Consider the following 20,205-nt stretch of genomic DNA (forward strand, 5'->3'; position numbering starts at 1 on the left):
TATTTGGAAAGGATTAATAACTTACAAAGACTAACATTTTACTTATTACTAGTGCTTGTAATAACAAGATTTTTAGTTCATTGAACAAATATTTATCCAGAAATCAGTATGTTCTTAGCATTGTTTCATGCTCAGGGGATACAGCAGTTCCTCATGAAGCTTATTCTATTTGATGAAGCAGAGGCAAAAAATAAGAAACATAAAAATTAAATATAGAATGAAAAGTCAATTGTTGATGATGCTAGAAAGGTGTGATAAGGGAGTGCTGGGGGAGGGAGGATGGGACAGAATTTGAGCAGGGCACACCTGGGGGGGGAGTCTCTGTGAAAAAGTAACATTGTTTTTTTTTACCTTTTATAGTTTCTTTTCTTCAGTTTATTATTTATTTATTTATTTGTTTTTGACAGAGTCTGCCGCAGGTTGATTTGTACAAAGAGAAAGGAGGACACCAGCCCCACGCAGATAGAAGACCAGGGGTCACACCAGTCCTGTCCTCACTGGCAGACACAAGCCTCTACACTGGAGCCTTTGTGGGGGCCTGGGCACCTTGGGGAGCCTGAGCTGCAGCAGGAACAGGAGCTGGAGCTGGAGCCGGAGCTGCAGCCTGGGCCTTGGTTTGAGCCTTGGCCTTGGCCTTTGGCCGGCAGAGCCTGAGACCCTTGGCAATGCGGGCACGAGCACGTTTCCTGAGCTTGGGGTGAGCGATGTAGGCAAGTCGATTGAGCTTGCGGCTGCCGCCCTTTGGGATCTTGGGCTTGACCTCCTTGGGCTTGACAAGGGCCTTGATAGCCTCGGCACGTGCACTAATGGCCTTGGCGTTGTTGGCCTGCATCTTCTTCAGGCCCTTCTTGTTGTGCTTCTTGGCAAAGCGCATGTTCCTCAAGAACTTGGGGTCTACCCCTTAAGAGATTCGTATCTTTGTGACCGGGGTTTCTTGATGCCATTTCTGTGCCATTTTCGTGACTGGTTGTGCGTGGTGTGGTTCTTGGACTTGGCCATGTCTGCACCGAAGACCGCGGCTCCTGAAGCACCTCGGACCGGAAGAGAAAGAGAGCTCGTCAGTTTATTTTTTAAAATTGTTTCATTTCAAAATAAGCACAAAGTTACAGAAAAGTTGGGAGATATAATACAAAACTTTTTTTTTTCTGAACCATTTGAAAGTAAGTTGCTGGCTTGTTCCATCATTTCTGAATATTGTAGTATATATTTCCTAAAGACAGGGAAATTCTTCTACATAAACATAATACACAATAGATTAAGTATTTTGTTTCATGGTCTCACTTTTTCCCTTTGTCAAGTTCCTCTGTCATCTTGTTCGATAAACAGTAAGCAAGTCTTTCAAGGAGGATTGTCTATGAGTAGTAAAATTTTCTAAGTCTTGCATAGCTAAAAATGTCCTTAGTTTTCCTGAACTCTTGATTGGTAGTTTGGCTGGGCATTTAATTTTAGGTTCCAAATCATATTTTTCTCTGATCTCAGTCTTCAAGCATACAATGTTTCTGATGAGAAGTTCGATTCCCATTTATCAGAAGCAATAAGTAGAGGCTTTTGAGATCCTCTCTTTACCCTTTGCAAATCTCTGTCTAGATGAGGTCTTTCTTCTTCATTCTTTGCTCTTCACTCTATGTGCCCTTTGAAGCTGAGAACATATGTGTTTATGTCTAAAAAATTAATTATCTTATTATTTTTCTGGTAAATTCTTTAGGATGTTTTGTTCTCTTCCTGAAACTTTTCCAAAGATCATAACTCCCCTGGATGGATCCTGTAAGACTTCAAAATTTTCTCCTACATGTTCCTATTTTTCTTTTAGCCTGGTATCTAGATTTCCTCAGGTTTTCTAGAAGTTCTTTTTAATTTTTCTCAATTTCAGACATTGTATGTAAACTTTCTAGTAAGCCCTTCTTGTTCTTTAGTATCTACGAAGACATATAAAATTATGTTCTGTGTTCAGAATTACCTGTTTCTTTCAGGGTTGGTTCATTGGTTCATACTGTGTGTGTGTGTGTGTGTGTGTGTGTGTGTGATTGTTTTTCCTCTAATATGATATTTGTCTATTTAAAATCATGAACTGAAAGCTAGCTCACTTGGGACATTCTCTGGCTGGGGTTCCTTCTGCTAGCATATAATCCTGTTCCTCACCAGGCCTCTCTTCACTGAGAGGTGTGGACTGTGAGCTCTGAGCCCACAGATACCTTTCTTTTAAACAGCATGAGTAGAGAGCAGAGAGCTTATTCTGGGAATCCCAAACCAATTTTTTTTGACAAGTAGCACTAGAAGAAGTGGTAACTGGCACAGCTATTCAAACAACAAGCACCGCCCCTGATCTCTAAGCCCTACCCACTCCCAAAACCGGACCTTTTATCTCCAGGTGGGGAGCATTTCCGAGGCACTGCCATCAGGGAGCATGGCTTCTCTCTCCATGGCAGCCTCTGTGCATGTGTGTGCACACCTGGGCTGGGCTCCTACTCCTGTATTTCTGAATATATCACATATCTTCCATCTTTTCAGAAATTCATCAAGATTAATGGCTTGCATTTGAGAACTGCTATAAATGTATTACCCTTAGTACTTTTAGATTTTATTTCAATCGGATTTGTGGAAGGAAAAGAGATATATGTATGTCCAACCTGTCACCTTGAACCAGAAGCCCTACTTTCTTAATGTGCAAGCCCTCTCCCTCAGCCTGCTCTCTGCCACTTCATTAACATTTATGTGTCCCATCAGTGCTGACTCCTTTCCTTTTACCTTTCCCTGGATGTTGATGTTCCATCCTTGTCTACCTCCTCTGTTTCTACTTCAACTTCCACTTTAAGCCAGTGAACCCATTATACATGACTAGCTCTCATCTCTCTTCTGGGCTCCGGTTTTGTATTCTCTACTCACTATTGTCATTCAGACCATATTTAATTTTTCCATCCAATGTCAAGAAATAGCATATACTTTTTTATTATTAATAAATTATTTTTATTACGTTTACTATTTTAAATAATTTTTAATTTTATAATTATTAATTTTATAATTTTAATTATTAAACTGTTCATAATTTTTATTATTAACTAATCAATTAATTAATGCTTCAGTGATCCAGACTGGCTTTAAGGTAACCTTTCTACTATACCATACTATTACCTAATTATTTTTCACAAATAACTGGGAATAATTAATGAATATTGATGAATAATTAATGAATGAATGACTTGCTCACCTTAGTGTGAGCTCAACCCTGGGCCTCCTCCTTACCAAAATTTTTATATAACTTATTTGTTAATAACACAATGTATTCATATTTCATTTATCTCTCCCCACAAAAAAATGGGCGCCAAAAAACTTGAAAGGAACAAAAAACCACACCAGTTTCCAGTTTCCAATGACAACATGGCAGTATACTTCTATTTCTAATTTCAGTTACTATAATCAAACTTCTGTTATATCAAGTTTTTGAAGCTAAAACACTCAAGGCAGAAGTTTTCACTTACCTAATTGGCTACCAATGTAAGTGCAGATTCGATCCATCTGTCCCTAAGTGGATATGTGTATCTCTGCCAGGCTGCCCTTTGTTTTCTCTTTAAATTACCCTTTTAAAGACTGATTTCCCATGGAAGAAAAGCTAATAACAGTCACTTTTCTAGTCTGAGCATTTCAACTATAACTTTTGATGCTGGACATAGAATCTATCCAATTCTGCCAGAATGGGGAAAAGTTTCAAATTAGCTAAGGTTTCCTACCACTATGGATTCTTTAGATGTTTAAAAGCAAAAGAAAATAAAACAAGATTCTTTGTCCACACGGTACAACTATCCAGCACCTAATAAAGTGGTGCAGTGTAGACAATGATCTCTTTCGTTCCGGTTTTAATCATTAACTGGTCCAGCCAATCTGCCCTCACATTCAAGGATTCCAAGAACGGTTACTCACATAATCTTCCAAAGAAACCATAAAACTTTTTTTTAATTTAAGAAATTGTAGGCAAAGGGGATTTTCACAGATTTGGGATCATAGGTCAAACTTTCTCTGGATATTCCAAATAAAAACACTTCATATGAATAATAATAGTAATAACAGTAATAAAAGCTAACATGTATTAAGTATTAGGCCATACTCTAAACTCATTACATAGAATATTTCATTTAATTTCACAGTAACTTTTTGGGTAGGTATTATTATTAGCCCATAAAGAACTGAGGCTTAGAAAAGTTAAATGTCTTGGCCAAGTCATTTCTCCAGTTCATAAGTGGTAGAGCTGGGACTTGAACCCAGGCAATCTGATACCAAAGCACATTATTTTTAACTACTAGGAAATGTTATCAAATGGATTTCACCTTGTACGTCAGCTTTGATGATAATGACAGTATGGCACAGGATGTTGAAAAAAGTCAATCAGCAGACTCAGTATGACAGAATACTAACACTGACCAATGATGTCAACCATGAGCACATTAGAGTTGGGGATCATATTTATTCTATATACTTGCCCTCTTAAGGAAAGTGAAAGAAAAGGGGGGGGGTGGAGACAAACAGACAGATTATTTACCTGTGTATCTGTAAACAACTCTCAGAAAAAGCATAGTTTAGGTTAGAGAAATTCACAGAATGTACCAAATGCTGACAGCAATTTGTCTTTCTTCATGTTAGGTTTATAACAAAAAACTACTAGTGATTCAAATATTTGTTCCACTTTATTTTCCTTCCCCCACACACTGCTGGAGTGTTTTTTTTTTTTTTAAGTGAAGAAAGTAGTATGAAGAAGAAAAGAGGAAAGGCAAGATGCTTAGAAAACCATCACTTGGGTGATTGAGTCAACTGTGTTCAATTTCAAGGAAATTTCAGAAAAAATAGAGAAGACCTTAGTTTTCTTTTCAGAGGGCTCAGATAGTGAGAACTTGCACAGGTAATTAAGGTGGGATCATATTTCTGTGATAGTCACCCATGTTACATTTTTCTCCTGGTATTTCTCACTTTTCTTTCCCCTAATTTGAGCAGACAGTCTTCCCTGTGTTCCTTGACTTAGGGTTTGATTTAAGGCAAGTTTTTCCTAGTTTCTGCTAAAAAGAGATTTAAAACTGAAGGTAATCTAATTTCTATCCAGACTAAAAAAAATGTTTTCTAGGAGGGGAGATGGAGAAAGAGGGAAGAAAGGTCTAATGAGAGCAAAAATCTCCCTGGATCCCAGAGACTGGGTTTTGTGCCCTGCTTCCCAGAGAAGAGCCCAAGGAAGGCACAAAGACCTGGGATATTTTTATGAAATACCAAAACAAAAGCTACCTGGTTCCCAGGAAAAGCCTCCAGGAACCACAGAACCACAAACTATCTATCCTTCTTCTAAGAGTTATTTATGTATACACCAATCAACAATCTCTCTCCCTCTCTCTCTCTCTCTCTCTCCCCCCACCCCCAATCTCTCTTGGTAGACAAGTACCCAGGAAAAGAAAGGCTCTATGACACCTCCAGTTTAAGAGACCATGAACAGCCTCACAGAGACACCATTGTTGATGACTTAGGACCAATCAGGAGAGTGCATATCTCATTTGCTATCTCCATGGAAATATGACAGAGAGACCACATGGATCCCCTCCCCCAATGTCTTGGCACTGCATATCCTCTCCAAAATCTTAAATATATTCTTAGATATATACTCTAAAGAAATGTGAAGGATGGGGAAATCCCAAATTAATAGAAATAATTATTCTACCCCACTATAACAGAAAGAGAGCTCAAAATATGTGAAATCATATTCATGATGAAGTGGAGTGCCAATCATTCAAGAACATTAACATCTAGTGAAAGGTTTCAGTGAAAAATCATCACAGAAGAGCCTTCAGTTTGTTTAATCCTGGCTTTGTGTTCTATGTGTTATATCCTATACCACGTCAAATACTTAAGAGCTAATGCAAACATTTTCTAAACCTAACCTAACATGAGAGAAAGTTTATTTCCTGAGTATAACTGGTTAAGTCCATTTAGAGGAATCCTAACTCGGGTCACAAGTGTCTACTTAAGGAATCAAAGTAATAAATTATTGAATAAGACCCCTGTGACATGTACAAATAAACATGCTCCGGGTGCCAACATGCTCACACAGAATAACTTAACAAGCTCTGTCTACAGCGCCAAGGCAGAAAGAAGAGGGGCTCAACTGTCAAACATATTTTCAACCAACCAGATTCATGCAGATGATTCTAAATAGTCAGGCCAAAAAAAACAGCCATCCTTGCCTAGTTGGAAGGGATGGGTTAGAGCCGGTAAAACTGTTAAATTCTATTTGGTTGCCAGAAAAAGACCAGAAAAAAAAGTGAATTTGTTAAGCTTTGAAAGCAGAGACTTTTTTTTTTTTTAAGTTTTAAACATCTGTTAGGCCCAGTTACAACAGTGATATACATAGAAAGAACTTCTTTTTTTTTAATTGAAGTATGGTTGACACACAGCGTCACATTAGTTTCAGGTGTACAACATAGTGACTCAACAGGTCTATACGTTAGGCTGTGCTCCGCACAAGCGTAGCTCCCCTCTGTCACCCTACAACCCTATTAGAGGATCACTGACTATATTCCGCATGCTGTGCCTTTCATCCCTGTGCCTTACTCACTCCACAACTGGAAGCCTGTATCTCCCTCTCCCCTTCCCCCATTTTGCCTAATGCACTCCCCTGCCCCTGGCAACCATCACTTTGTTCTCTGTATGTATACATCTGATTCCATTTTTTATTTGTTTGTTTAATTCATTTGATTTGTTTTTTAGATTCCACATATAAGTGAAGTCATTTTCAAATGACTTCATTTTTAAGTCTTAAATATTGGTACTCACCGAATATTATATCATATATATATATATATATATATATGCACATACATATATATGTAACATACCCCAGGTATTCATTAGAGCAAAAGAAATGTCAATAGTTTCGAAAAAATAAAAAACAGGTGATACAGACTATCCTTGCCAATCCAGTACCTTCTTGCTTCCCTTCCATAAGTACCTGCACTGATCTCACAGTCTCTGTCCCTAGAGCCTGTTTTTAGTCAAGAGACAACATCTTACTCAATAAAACAAATTCTAGTAATTTGTAAATGCCAATTGATTAATATTAAACTTTAAAATCATATTTATTATGTGCTTCTGGTTATAGTCAGTAATTTAAATTATTAAATTAAATAAACATGAAAATAGTAAATAAAATCCTACCTTGCAGTGGAAATTTTGTAAACATTTTGTTTATCTCCCAGGTAGATAAAGATCTAATATTTCACATTCTATTTCGAAATTTCTTTAACCTGTGCAACTTCTAAGTAGGGCACCCCAGAGTCATTTCTTAAGCTATGGACTCTAATAGGGCAAGTCAGTCAATGAGAGATTGGAGACAAACATGCCTTTTGGTTGTCCTCAAATTAGACAAGCTGTCTCCCCACTAGTGATGCAGGTGTGACTATATATGGAAAAAGAGGTTCACTGTAAAATAAGATGATGGTGCTAAATTCAGAAAAGTTCTCATCTTTAGAGTAAACTAATACAACCATGATAACATAAGAATTAAAGGCAAAATGACAATGAGGGAAAGTAATTTTAATATCTACTTTGTTCTACAATATTTCTACTTCTACAGTACTGTAAGAAAGGCTTTATTATCATTCCTATGGCTCAGTCTACATCATGACTTCTGTGGGCCATAGGGACTTTTTCCTTTGTGGTCCTCTTCCTCTGTAAGAAAATATTTAAAATATATATATTATGACTGCATTGGAATAAAGACAAATATAATCCAGGTTGGATTCCATTATTAACATTCATCATTATATTCATTTTCTTTCTTATTTTAAAGGAAATTAAAATATTTTTTAGGTCCCTGGAAGTATTGTGGGCATCAGGCACTGTGCCTCCTGGCTAACATATAAGTCAGTCCCACCTATGGCAGATAGTGCTAGTTAAACCCCAATAGCTATTCATCCCTTCTTCTAGAATAATGAAACCCCAGTTTTTGACCAGGAACCACAGACATCCAAAATAAAGACTACAGTTCCCAGGCTCCCTTGCAGCTATATGTGGCCAGTGGAATGCGAGTAGAAGCAATGCAAGTAACTTCCAGGTTGTGTTCCCTCTCCCTACAGTTGGGATTCAGCAGTGGTAGGAATGAGTCATTCAGATCATGTAAATGGGGACAATAGTCTAGAGATATTAAAACCATAAGATAGTAAGAACCTGGATCTCTAACATCTCATGGAGCCCTCGTGACTTCCCAGAGCAATGTCACAATACCAGCCCAGGCTTTGTATGAATGAGAAATAAATTCCTATTTAGTGTGAGTCCCTCTTATTTTGGATCTTGGTTACATGCAGCCAATCTTCTATCCCAAATAACAGAATCGCCTTTCATGGTAAGAAAACTGAGGCACAGATACCATTTTCTCAATATGATTTACTAGAAACTAAAATGAGACAAAAGTGAACCCTGATCTATCCATATTTAAAACCCTATGCTCTGTTCAGTGCCTTCCCACATTGTCTTCTCTCTTCAGAGAAACAAAAACATGAAGAACAAAGCAATTATGAGAGAAAGAAGAGCATAAGCTTTATGAAGCAATAAATGTCATCAAAAGAGAATCCAAACAAAAAACAAATGGAAAGAAAAAATGAAACAGATTCAATGTGGATTTTTGCCAGCACCACATGACTTGACATTTTGAATTACAACCACTTACAGGAAGTATTAGAAACTTTCCAAGAGGGGCGCCTGGGTGGCTCAGTCGTTAAGCGTCTGCCTTCGGCTCAGGTCATGATTCCAGGTCCTGGGATCGAGCCCCGCATCGGGCTCCCTGCTCAGCGGGAAGCCTGCTTCTCCCTCTCCCACTCCCCCTGCTTGTATTCCCTCTCTCGCTGTGTCTCTCTCTGTCAAATAAATAAATAAAATCTTTAAAAAAAAAAAAAAAAAGAAAAAAAGAAACTTTCCAAGAAAGGGATAGTTCACATAAATGATGGATCTAGTACATTTTGCTTATTTGTTAGCTTTGACTGTAAGTTTATATATTATTTTTTGGCTCTGATAATTTCTGATTTTTACGGACACAAAGCATTATACCGAGGTGAGAGCCCACAAAACATATCTGGTAAAAGCATATTAGTAATATTTCCAAATACAGATCTAGTTGTTTCCTTCTAACCCTCAGCATATAGGTTCATTCGTCCTGAGCAGTTTCCTGCCTTACCAATATATCCCTCAAGGTGAATAAGGACCTCTTTTTATTTTTACTTCTGTTCTTTAAATATGCTAAACAGTCTAGTTACTAATTGAATTGTACTTTTTAAACATTAAAATATTTTGTATAGACGCTTGAATTTCAGATCATTTCCTTTACATTAGCCATATTTCATAAAAGCCATATCTTATTTAAAAGGGAGTCTTTCAATGAGTCTGGGGTTTTCTTCTACTCCTTGCTCATTAGAGTAAACAAAATGAAAGGGCACAGATGTCACTTGCTCCCCGAGAATCTCTTATTTTTTTAGGAGAATACAGGTCATCTTAGAGTCTTTTAAAAAATCAAGCTTCCCCCTCACAGATACATTCATGGACTATGCAACATCTCACTATCTTTACTATATCCTCCAATAATAAATTTTTAAAACCTCCAACTTTTTTTTTTTATCATTTTGGCTATACCAATAGGAGTATCACCAGAAGACTTAGCTTGCGATTATGTACTTTTATCTCGTAAGGTCAAGGCTGACCCAAAAGACAGAAAGCCACTAAGTGAATTCATATCATTGTGCATCCTGTCACAAAGACTCTGTTAGCCAAAGTCAAAGAATGTGAGACAACCATACCGTTGAAGTAGCCCCCAAAGGGGCATTAATGAAAGACAATTTGTCATGGTGTGGGGAAAAATATTAGAACTTTATATTTTATCTACGCAACAGGAAAGTAACTAAGCTTTATGACACAGATCAACACCATTTCCCTCATTCAATCTGTATGTCAGAGGCCTCTGCCACAGGCAATCAGGAAGGTATCTGGAAAAGAGAGGACCCATTTGAAAACATGTCAGGGGTAACAGCAATATACTGTCTCATGGGCTTGTTTCCGGTGAGTTCTACTGTATTGTAGTTTTTGTGGATCCAGCTAAATGGGCTAACCAATTAATGGATTTAAAATGAAATTACCCTCACAAAATGTCAAGTGGATTAAAAAGTTTCTGCAAATAATCCACAGATTGAAAAATGCTAGTAATTTAAACACAAAGCAAACCAGTAGAAAAATGGCAAAACTAATGTTTTAGCTCCTAGTACATATTTTTGTCAACCACATGATATATTTAAAAAGTCATCTAGTCATCTATAAAAAGATCTCAGTCTGAAAACTTCAAAATTATCAAGAAATACTGGTATGTGTTGTGGTGAGTGCTGTGAATTGTGTAAGACTGATGAATCACAGACCTGTACCCCTGAAACAAATAATACATTATATGTTAATAATAATTAAAAAAAGAATACTGTTTGAAATATGGATTTGCCTTCACTATTTTTAACAATGAACACCCACAACTTTTATCAGTGAGGGCATATTGTACCATAAGATATTAACTCATGATTATAAGTAGCAAGACAGTTTTAATATAAGCATGTAAAATATAGCATAGTCATTTTTTTCAGTGGTATTTAAAACCATGCTACACTCAAGCTAACAATTTATAACATTTTACCAAATTGAATGATAAATATTTGGGAGTCACTTCTGTCGTTCCTTAGTTAATAGTGAAAAACACATCCCATTGGAGAAACACTTTCTCTTCCTAGGAAAAATATCTGCTATAATTTATAGAAATCAGTATACTGACAAACTACAAAACATTCCTTTATCAACAAATAGATTTGGAAGGTACATAGAAAAAATTGGTGAAGATTTGGCAAAACAAGTATTAGATCAAATTATCAAGTATGTGAGGTTTGCTCTAAGTTGGATGAACATAGTGATGTTCCTGCATGTCTCCGTTTATGGCATCTGTCAGATTTCATTTAGGTGAAATACACAAAGAACTACTTTTTTCATCAGTTATCAAAGGAGAGATGAGACAAAGAAGGTAGGTTCTCAATAGTATAAAAATTCTTGACTAAAATAATGCTTTACAGAACTGTGTATTATTACCATTGCTACAACCACTGCCTTGACAAGAATATAAGAAAAGGATTCAAAGTTAAGCTTACAGAGATAGCTCTATACAAGAAGCTGCTTCCTGCATCATTCAGAGGCCAAGCAGGTAGGAAAGAAGTCAAAGCCAGAGACGCCCTTCAGGCTACAGGATGTCAATAGTAGGACAAGTTTTATAGAATTAAGACTTTTAAAAATAGTAGAATCTTTAGAATATCCTGAATCAGATAGAAAAAGACCAGGAAAATCTTTTGTACCTCAAAGTTGTGCTGGTTAGCTCATGGCAAAGTTCTTAAAAAGAGCTGTTGAGCTTAAAGGTAGAATACATTTCTTTTAAATGTGCAAAAGTTGCCCAGCTTTGTAGTGCAATTATAATGACTGCCCATTGTATCCTCCCAAGAAGATTTTTAAAAAAAAATATAAACACATATAATTCCTCTGTTGGATTTAAAGTCGGATGTTTCAACAATAAGTATGAATGGCTACTTTTCCAAAGCAAATCTTGCAATGGAGACAGCATTTTGAAAAAGAAATTTGAAACTGTTTCTACTCTTAAAGGATTTTGTTACTAAAAAAAACATAAATGTGTCTATTTAAAAAATTTCCCTAGATCTTTCCTTTACCCATATGTTTATCAGACTGGAAATGGAATTGTCCAATCTATTTAAAGTTCTTCCAAGCAGAATTTTCAGTAAGTTTCTTTTTTTTAAAGATTAATTTATTTTTATTTTAGAGGACGAGAGAGTCAGCAAGGGGAGGGACAAAGGAAAAAGGAGAGAGAATCCTCAAGCAGACTCCCCGCTGAGCATGACCTGAGCCAAAATCAAAAGTCAGATGCTTAACCGACTGAGCCACCCAGGCGCTCCAATAAGTTTCTAATTCCTGTTAAAAATGTTAAAATAGGGGCTCCTAGGTGGCTCAGTCGGTTTAGCGTCTACCTTCCGCTCAGGTCATGATCCCCCAGTCCTGGGATCCGGTCCTGGGATCCAACCCTGCGTCCCCCGCCCTCACCACGGCTGCTCCCCCTGCTTGTGCTCTGTGTCAAATAAATAAATAAAATCTTTTTTAAAAATGTAAAAATATAACACTTTTTTATTAGTTTGCAAGAACTTAACTAATGTCACAGAATACAGAAATACACCAAATTTCATTGAAAGGTTATATAATTGGAGAATGCTATGTAAAACACAAGTATCTTATTTAGAAAGCACAGCCAGAATGTACTTTCTCCATTTGGTGCCCCGTGTCTTCACCAAGTATCTTTTTCTACTCTTAACAGCCATTAAATCTACCAGATTTAGCAGGCATTAAAAGCATCAGAAGTAACTTCAGCTGTGGAAGAATCACTGCATTGCAAAGGGTTAAACCAAGATTTTCAAATGTTAATGAGCAAGTTGATAGTAACTACGGGAAACCCAAACCTGTGCAGTCTCTTTAACTGTCAGTGCCTGAACGCTTGTGAAGCTCTGAGGGCTTGCTTTGGTTTATTGGAAATCATTAAAATGGTGCATTCTCCCCAGCTGATATTAATAAGGCCACACCATTCTTGCAGCGCCTCGGTGTAATTCGCGGCTGCCCCCAATTATCTGTGGGCGATCTGCCGGCCTGTGGAGGGGGTTCCACACGGGCAGGCGCTTAATGAACGGACCGGCTTATAAACACAGGCTAATCTCTCCCACATGAGCACCTGAGGAGGATCACAGGTGACAGCTGTTTAAATTTTCAGGGAAATTAATGACCCCTAAAGAGGCAGCGCTTATCAGGCTTGGAGTAGGTTTGATAGAGGAGAGTCACCACGGGGCAAAATGTTTATAATCGTGTGTAAGTGCCTCATTCAATGGCTTCATCTTGGGAACTTTTATTGACACGGTCCCCTCTGTTAATGCTTGTGTTGGCAGAGCGACTCGGTTCAATCTGTTCCCGATATTGGGCTCCTATGGCCGCTAATGAGCATCTCCCTATCCTCAGATCACAAGCCATTTAAAATGATCAGGACTGTAGTTGGCATCCTGACCGCTTAGGGAAAATCCCATCAGACACATACATTGTTTTGGTCCACAAGGCATTTGTGATGCACCCACGCAGCCCCAGAGCCGGGCCCCTGCAGAGGCAATGGGAACAGGCCACACTGCTGGCCGTCTGGGGTATCGAGCAGGAACAGGTAATTAAGTGCAGATTGGCCAAGGGGCCAGAAGTGACTTTTAAAAAACAGATCTGGGGAGAAACAGCACATGGCAAAACTCACCACCCTCTTCTCCCACTCGTACCCCCTCCTCTGCTCCGGTGTTTTATGGCTTTTATGTGTCATTACAACAGGACACACTACCTTGTTCTTGGTTGTCTTTACATTCCACATACCCCAGGATCACTTAACAGGAAGTGGTCTCATTTCCAAGGGGGCTTTGCAGAGTCTAGTGTCATGGGAAAGGAGATATGAGAGAGAGACAGACAGATGAGAGACAGACATGCTGGTCTGCAAATAGTATTAGAAAGGGAAGACTTGAGCTAAATGAAAGTAGAGGCTAGCACTGTAAGGTAACTAAACAGAAGAATATTGTAACATCTCCTAGGGTATTAATTTCAGGAGACAGAAGAGACTTTTAATAATATTAGAGAAGATGAGATTAAGTTTCTCTTCAAAATCTATAAAAACACTACAGTTTTTATTTTTCATTTTTAAAAATTTTTAAAGATTTTATTTACTTGAGAGAGAGAGAGAAAGAGAGCACCAGGTGAGGGGAGAGGGGAGGGACAGAAGGAGAAGCAGACTCCCCACTGAGCAGGGAGCCCAATGCGGGGCTCGATCCCAGGACCCTGAGATCATGCCCTGAGCCCAAGGCAGATGCTTACCTGACTGAGCCACCTCAATGTCCCTATGCTATATTTTTTTAAAAACTATTTTCTTACATGGTTAAATAGCCAAATATTCTAGAGATGTGTAAATATGTTCGAGTGCAGGCTCCATGGCAGAGAGCGGAGATTATCCTGCTTGGGTAAGATGCTCATATATTTCTCTAGATGATTTCAGTGGGAGTCTCCTATGTTTAGGTGAGATTTAAACATGCCAGAATTCTGGAATACCAAAGTACTGACAATGCCACTCAGAAGGGGCAACCTGCTCTCTACAGTATATTTCTCTTCCCATGGCTCTCCAAGGAGAATAGCACATTTGCCTGTTTTTTTTTTTTTCCATGAAGCAACCACTGAAGCCTGGATAAGCCCCTATTGCAGAACTATTTTAGTCCTTTCGGAGTTTTTGCTAGTTATTATAGCATATACCTAAGGATAAATACTGAAAAATAAATAAATGACTGTTGTACACTATGGTCCATTGAAAATATACATTTTTTAAGTAGGAATTCACAACTGAAAAAGAAAAAGTATACTGGCAGCAAATAAACACATATATGCAATTTCTTCAGTATTACTATATTTTATTGAGCATTATTTATTTATTCTTTTTCTATCTCTAGTGAAAATATGTCCCAGATATATAATTCAACTACTGTAATATCTGCATTCCTAAAATAGGCAACAAACTCCATTTGATAAACATTTCATATAGGAGTGATTATAATTCATCTCTATTTGTTATCATGGAAAGAAAAGTAAGAAAATTAATGTGAGCATAGAAGATAATGTTAGCAGATAATATGACTATTTTGGTGAAATAGTAATGTTTATAAAATGTCCACTGACTACATACCAAATCATAACCTTAAATAATTGAGATTGGGGTTAGCCAGATTTATATAGTTCTTTGCTTGAAATTCTATCTTTTGAAAAAAGTATTTTCTACTAATTCACAAAATAAACCCTAATGTCATGTCAAAATTACAAATTTATTTTATACATTATTCAAAAGCCAGTACATGATTAATAAAAACACACTCAAGCTTCCCACTCTTCCTCCTCTTGTTGCATGGTTAAAAAACAATGAACTTTTTTGCTTTACTGTATTATATAAATGCTACTTTTGAATTTGATTTTCATAGAAGCCTAAATGAACTAAGAGCTTCAGAGATCATTATTCATCATGTTCTTAAACTTGTTCAATGGCCCAAAGTGACATTACCCAAGGAAATGTCTTTCTCAATGAAAAACCAAAAGCATAAGAGACTCTTGAGAACCAATGATGAGAACAATCAGAAAAACCTTTAAGAAGATCTTCTTTGTTTAAAATTTATGTTTCAGGATAACATTTGGCCACACAGGCTTGACAAAATCATTCTTCATCTACAGTGTTCACTGATACAAGGGGAGGGTAGAAATGAACTTTTTCAAAAGAACAGAGAACAAGAGAGATCGCTGGTATACCATGACCACGTGTCTGACCGTGGTGTATGGTATATCTCATCATGGCCTTCCTGAAAAAAAAAAAACTGGCTCCAATTCCACATTTTCTGGGAGTAAAACTCTGGCTAGAGCAGCATTCAGCTTCACTCCTCTCCTCTGGGAACAAAAGCAATGACAGAAACATAGTTAACCATTCGTTCCCAGAATTCCCATGACTCTTTAGCTCACAATGTGGACAAAGAAGGATAACATAGAACTCTCGGTGGGGGAGGGGAAGGCAATCTTCCCAGATTCAAACTCGGGCTCTTCCACTTTCAAACAAGTTGCTTCTCTCTGTGCCTGTTTACTCATTCGTAAAACGGGAATAATAAATGCGGTAGACCATTATTTTATCCTCATCACCAACATTCTGATTCTCCTGCCAGGCATCAAGTATGACTATACATCTCTGCCTCTTGTCATTACACATGGCCAGGTGACTTGCTTTGCCCAGGTGTGTCACTTCTGACAGAAGCATTTAAAAATTGAAACATGATTCTCCATCATCTATCTTCCCTGATGCAATAATTGCAGAAGAATGTGGTAAGATGGGCATCTGACCTGGATAACTAAGTAACTATCATAAGGCCTCCCACCTGCTAACCATGAAGCATAAGCAAGAAACAAAACTTGGCTGAGGTCATCTTAAGTCAATGGATTTAGGGGGTTATCTGTTACCACAGCATTGCCTAGCTTATCCTAATTGACAGGATAGAATAATCCTACCTGCCTCATAGTATTTTTGTAAGGACAAACTAAGTATAAATCACTTAGAATAATACCAAGAACATTATAAATGCTTAATTTATTCATTATGCAACAAATATTTACTGAGCTCCTACTAGGTACCAAACCCTATGCCAGATGGAGGCATTTAATGTGAGTAAAAACAAAATGTACCTGTTCATGTGATATTGACCATGTAGTTGGAAAGGCAGTTCTTAATCAAATGATGATACAAATATAAAATTGCAACTCTGCAAACTGGAATCCCTAAAGGGCAGATGGCACCAGAAAGCATATGAGATAATTGGCCAAGACAGGGCGGTCAGCAAAGTCTTCCTTGAGGACATGCTGATTTACCTTAGATCTGGAAGTCATAGAGTAATGTTAATTAGGGAAGAAAGAGCCTTCCTTGAAGAAGCTACCTTGTATGCAGAGACCAGTGGTAAAGTGCATGCCCCCTACAAGTGACTAAAATTCTCCAGCTGGAGTGCTTACTAAAGGAAAAAAGAAGTGTAATGTTGATGTCTACCACATTTATAATGTCTACCACATTTATTATTCCCATTTTACAACATTTTTGTTTTTACTCACATTCCTTACTAAAGGAAAAAAGAAGTAAAATTAGGATAGAGAGTTAGGTAGGGGCCAGACTTTGTAGGCTAGTGATGATTTTGGTCTTTATCTAAAGAGCAATGGGGAACTATTGAATATTTTAAGGGGGAGAGGATTACATGTTAAAAAGATCATTCAGGCTGAAGAGTAGAGAACAAGTTATAAGGGGGCATGGTGGATGCAGAGGTTAACCAGCTAAGAGGCTATTTATTGTTAGAGCACTTGCTATATGTAATGATACCTTGTAATGGTTGTAATGGTGGTGGTGGAGATGGAGAAAAAATGGTAAAATGGTTGGCCCTTAAAAATATGCATCCATCCACCTAATCTAGTATAAGATATATATATCATATATAATATATATATGTAAGATATACATATATAGAGAGGGAGAGATAGATATATCTCAAGGTATTAAGTAACCAATAGAATTTCTAGAAGGGTCAAATCACCAAGATGGACTACTCCATAGCTAGAAACAGTACAACAAAGGGAAACAACCAGCCATACAACACTGGCTATTCTAGTGGAAACCTAATGGCATTGAAGATGCCGAGAACCAGACAGTACAACTACTGTCATAGCTTCCCCAGAAGAACCAGTCGTCTCCACAACATGCTTGCTAGATGGTCTGAGCTCCTCAAACACAGCTGCCACCTGTCATTGCTCATGTCCATCTTACAAAATTCACATGAATGCATCTATCTCACAGAATGCATCTATCTATGTCTCATGAGAAACCTTAGCTACAAAGAAAAATAAATGTTATCTTTAACTTTTCAGCTTTGAAAGTATAGGAAAGGCATATTTGATGGGGTAGAGTAGATGTTGAGTGAATCACACTGAAGTGCCAGCCACAAAGAAGTGAAATGAACTGGAATTTTGATGGATTGGATAAAAGAGATAAAGCTGGAAAAGGTATCAAAAATGCCTAAGTTTTTTGCTTCCCAACTTGGGGGATGATAAATGCTATTTACTGAACTTGGCTTAAAAGTAATGAACATGAGTTTGGTATTGAACACACTGAAATTGAAGTACCTTGGAGACAGTCATGAGATGTCAAATAGACAGTTGGATATGTAAGGGAAGGTCTTGCTGGAAATATAAATTTATGAGTCATCTGGTGATAATTGAAGTCATGCTGTATTAGTTTTCTATTGCTGCATCACAAATTACCACAATTTAGCAGCTTGAAACAACACCCATCTATTACGTCAGTTGCCATGAGTCAGGAGCCCGCTAGGGATAAACTGGGTCCTCAGCTCAGGGTTTCACAAGGCTGCAATCAAAGTGTCAGCCAGGACTGCAATCTAATCTGAGGTTAAGGGTCCTCTTCCAAACTCACTGGCTGTTGGAAGAATTCAGTTCTTTACAATCATACAGCTGAGGCCCTCAGCTCTTAGAGGCCACCCACCATTCCCTACCATGTGACCCTCTCCAGAATATGGCAGTTTGCTTCTATGTGGTCAAAAAGAGAGCTTCCAATTCTCTCTTCTTTTGAAACTCTCTTGATTTGAATCTCTAGACCCTCTCAAGTTGGTCAGGCCCAACCAGGATAATAACCCTTTTGATTAACAAAAAAGTTGTCTTGTTAGGGATCTAAGTTATATCTGCAAAATCCTTTCATCTCTGCCATTCAACATAACTTAATCACAGGAGTGAAATCCTCCTGTCATGTTCACAAGTCCCACCTACACTAAGAGGTGAGGATTATAGAGCATGTGTGTACCAGGGGGTGGGAATCTTGGGGGCCATCTTAGACTTCTGCTTACCACACGTGTCTAAATAAGAAGATATCCTAGAGAGAAGACCATATGTCTAAAAAAACAGCCATGAAGATTTCCAATATTTAATGATAGAAGTATCTGAGATTGAGATAGAGAAGTTTTTATTATCACAATTTTACAGTTCAATATGCTCAACCATAATATACCCAAGAATTTGAAATAATTTATCTATTGCAGATTTTGCAACTTAATAAATAAGTTTGATGTGACCTGACAAGTTTATCAATATTTTAGACTGAGTGCAGTAAAGGTTCTAAATAGAGTAGAAGTTAGAAATGATCTAGTAAAACCTCCATATTTTACCAGTGATGATAGAGATAATAGTGACTTTGCCGAAGTCATTCAGCCAGTGAATGGCTGAAACCACAGATCTCCAGACTCTGAAATTTGTATTGGGTTTTTTTTCTTTAACTATTAAGTCTGTTCCATGAGATTAAGGTTGGTTATGATGCTTTATGCAGAAAATTATCGTCAACAAAATTAATATAGTTTAAGAGACACAATTCTATTCCTTCTTTTATCCATATCTTAGGATACAGCAAGAAAGCCTTAGCATGCTCTGTTTTCTAGAGACAATCCTGATAAAATCCCCTCACTCATCTTACCAGGTATACTTTCAAGTGGCATGCAAGGGGTCATATAAATATACAATGTTAAACCATTTTGTAGAGTTGTTAACATACTCTAAATTGATGATTTGAAAAGATTGAAGATCTTTTTCCTTACTGCTCCAGGAACTTTTCCTCAATAATTTCTTTTATATACCCATCTAAGGAGCCATAAACATTAGTTATATTTATATAACATAGTTATATTCTTTGATTCTATCACAAGCATATTATCTCCATTTCTGCTGAAAACACAAACTATGTTGCAAATTCCTTCCTATTGAGAGGATATTGTATCTATTGCTGGTCAAAACATTTGAATAATGTTGTAAATTATCTATATTAGTCTTTCCCTACCAGTCCTTTACATATATGGGCACTCAATAGCTATTTGGGTTGTTCATCCATGAAGAATCAGAATGTTTCTCGGCTTGGGAACAGACAATAGTAGATTTGCGTCTAGCCTCTATTACATAACAACTGTGTGATTTTTGAGAAATTGCTTCTCTGAATCTCTGTTTTATCTATTAAATACATATAAGAATACCTAACATCCTTTTTTTTTTTTTTTTGATAACTTGATGAGGTAACAGATGCCATGTACCTCATAAAGTGCATCATAGATTCTGTGTGTTGGCCACTTTCCTCCCATTGCTTCTTAGCTCCCTAATGGACAGCTATACCCTTTTGTCATTCTTGTAGCCTTTTTTTGTAAGTGATGGAGCCATGCTGTCTTTGTTTGCATTATATATGTTTTGTTTTCCATATAAATTATTCCATTTTTTTCATTAAATAAGAACCAGCTCTCTTATTGAGTCTGAATTTGTTATCAGCCTTTTTAAAAATTCTGTACATCTGAGAAACATTATACATTCCCATCAATAACTATTGTTCCCTTATTGAGATTCTCACCTGAGAGTGGAATTTGGCATGGGAAAATATACTCCCTAGTAAAGCATATGAGAAGCTCCAAAAAGGGACTGAAAGCAGCATGTGTAATTTGA

The 20,205-nt window shown here is 37.4% G+C and overlaps 1 protein-coding gene across 1 annotated transcript; it reads right to left on the reverse strand.

Annotated features, from left to right (window-relative positions):
- Window positions 1-506: 506 nt before the first annotated feature.
- Window positions 507-1,048, reverse strand: LOC116634788 (60S ribosomal protein L29-like). Its single transcript, XM_032408321.1, is given in 2 exon segments — window positions 507-897; window positions 900-1,048. Coding segments are annotated over 2 exon segments (483 nt in total). The 5' UTR covers window positions 1,000-1,048; the 3' UTR covers window positions 507-514.
- Window positions 1,049-20,205: the final 19,157 nt, after the last annotated feature.

Source organism: Phoca vitulina, unplaced genomic scaffold (assembly GCF_004348235.1).
Source record: "Phoca vitulina isolate PV1807 unplaced genomic scaffold, GSC_HSeal_1.0 scaffold9, whole genome shotgun sequence".
Taxonomy (NCBI): Eukaryota; Metazoa; Chordata; class Mammalia; order Carnivora; family Phocidae; genus Phoca; species Phoca vitulina.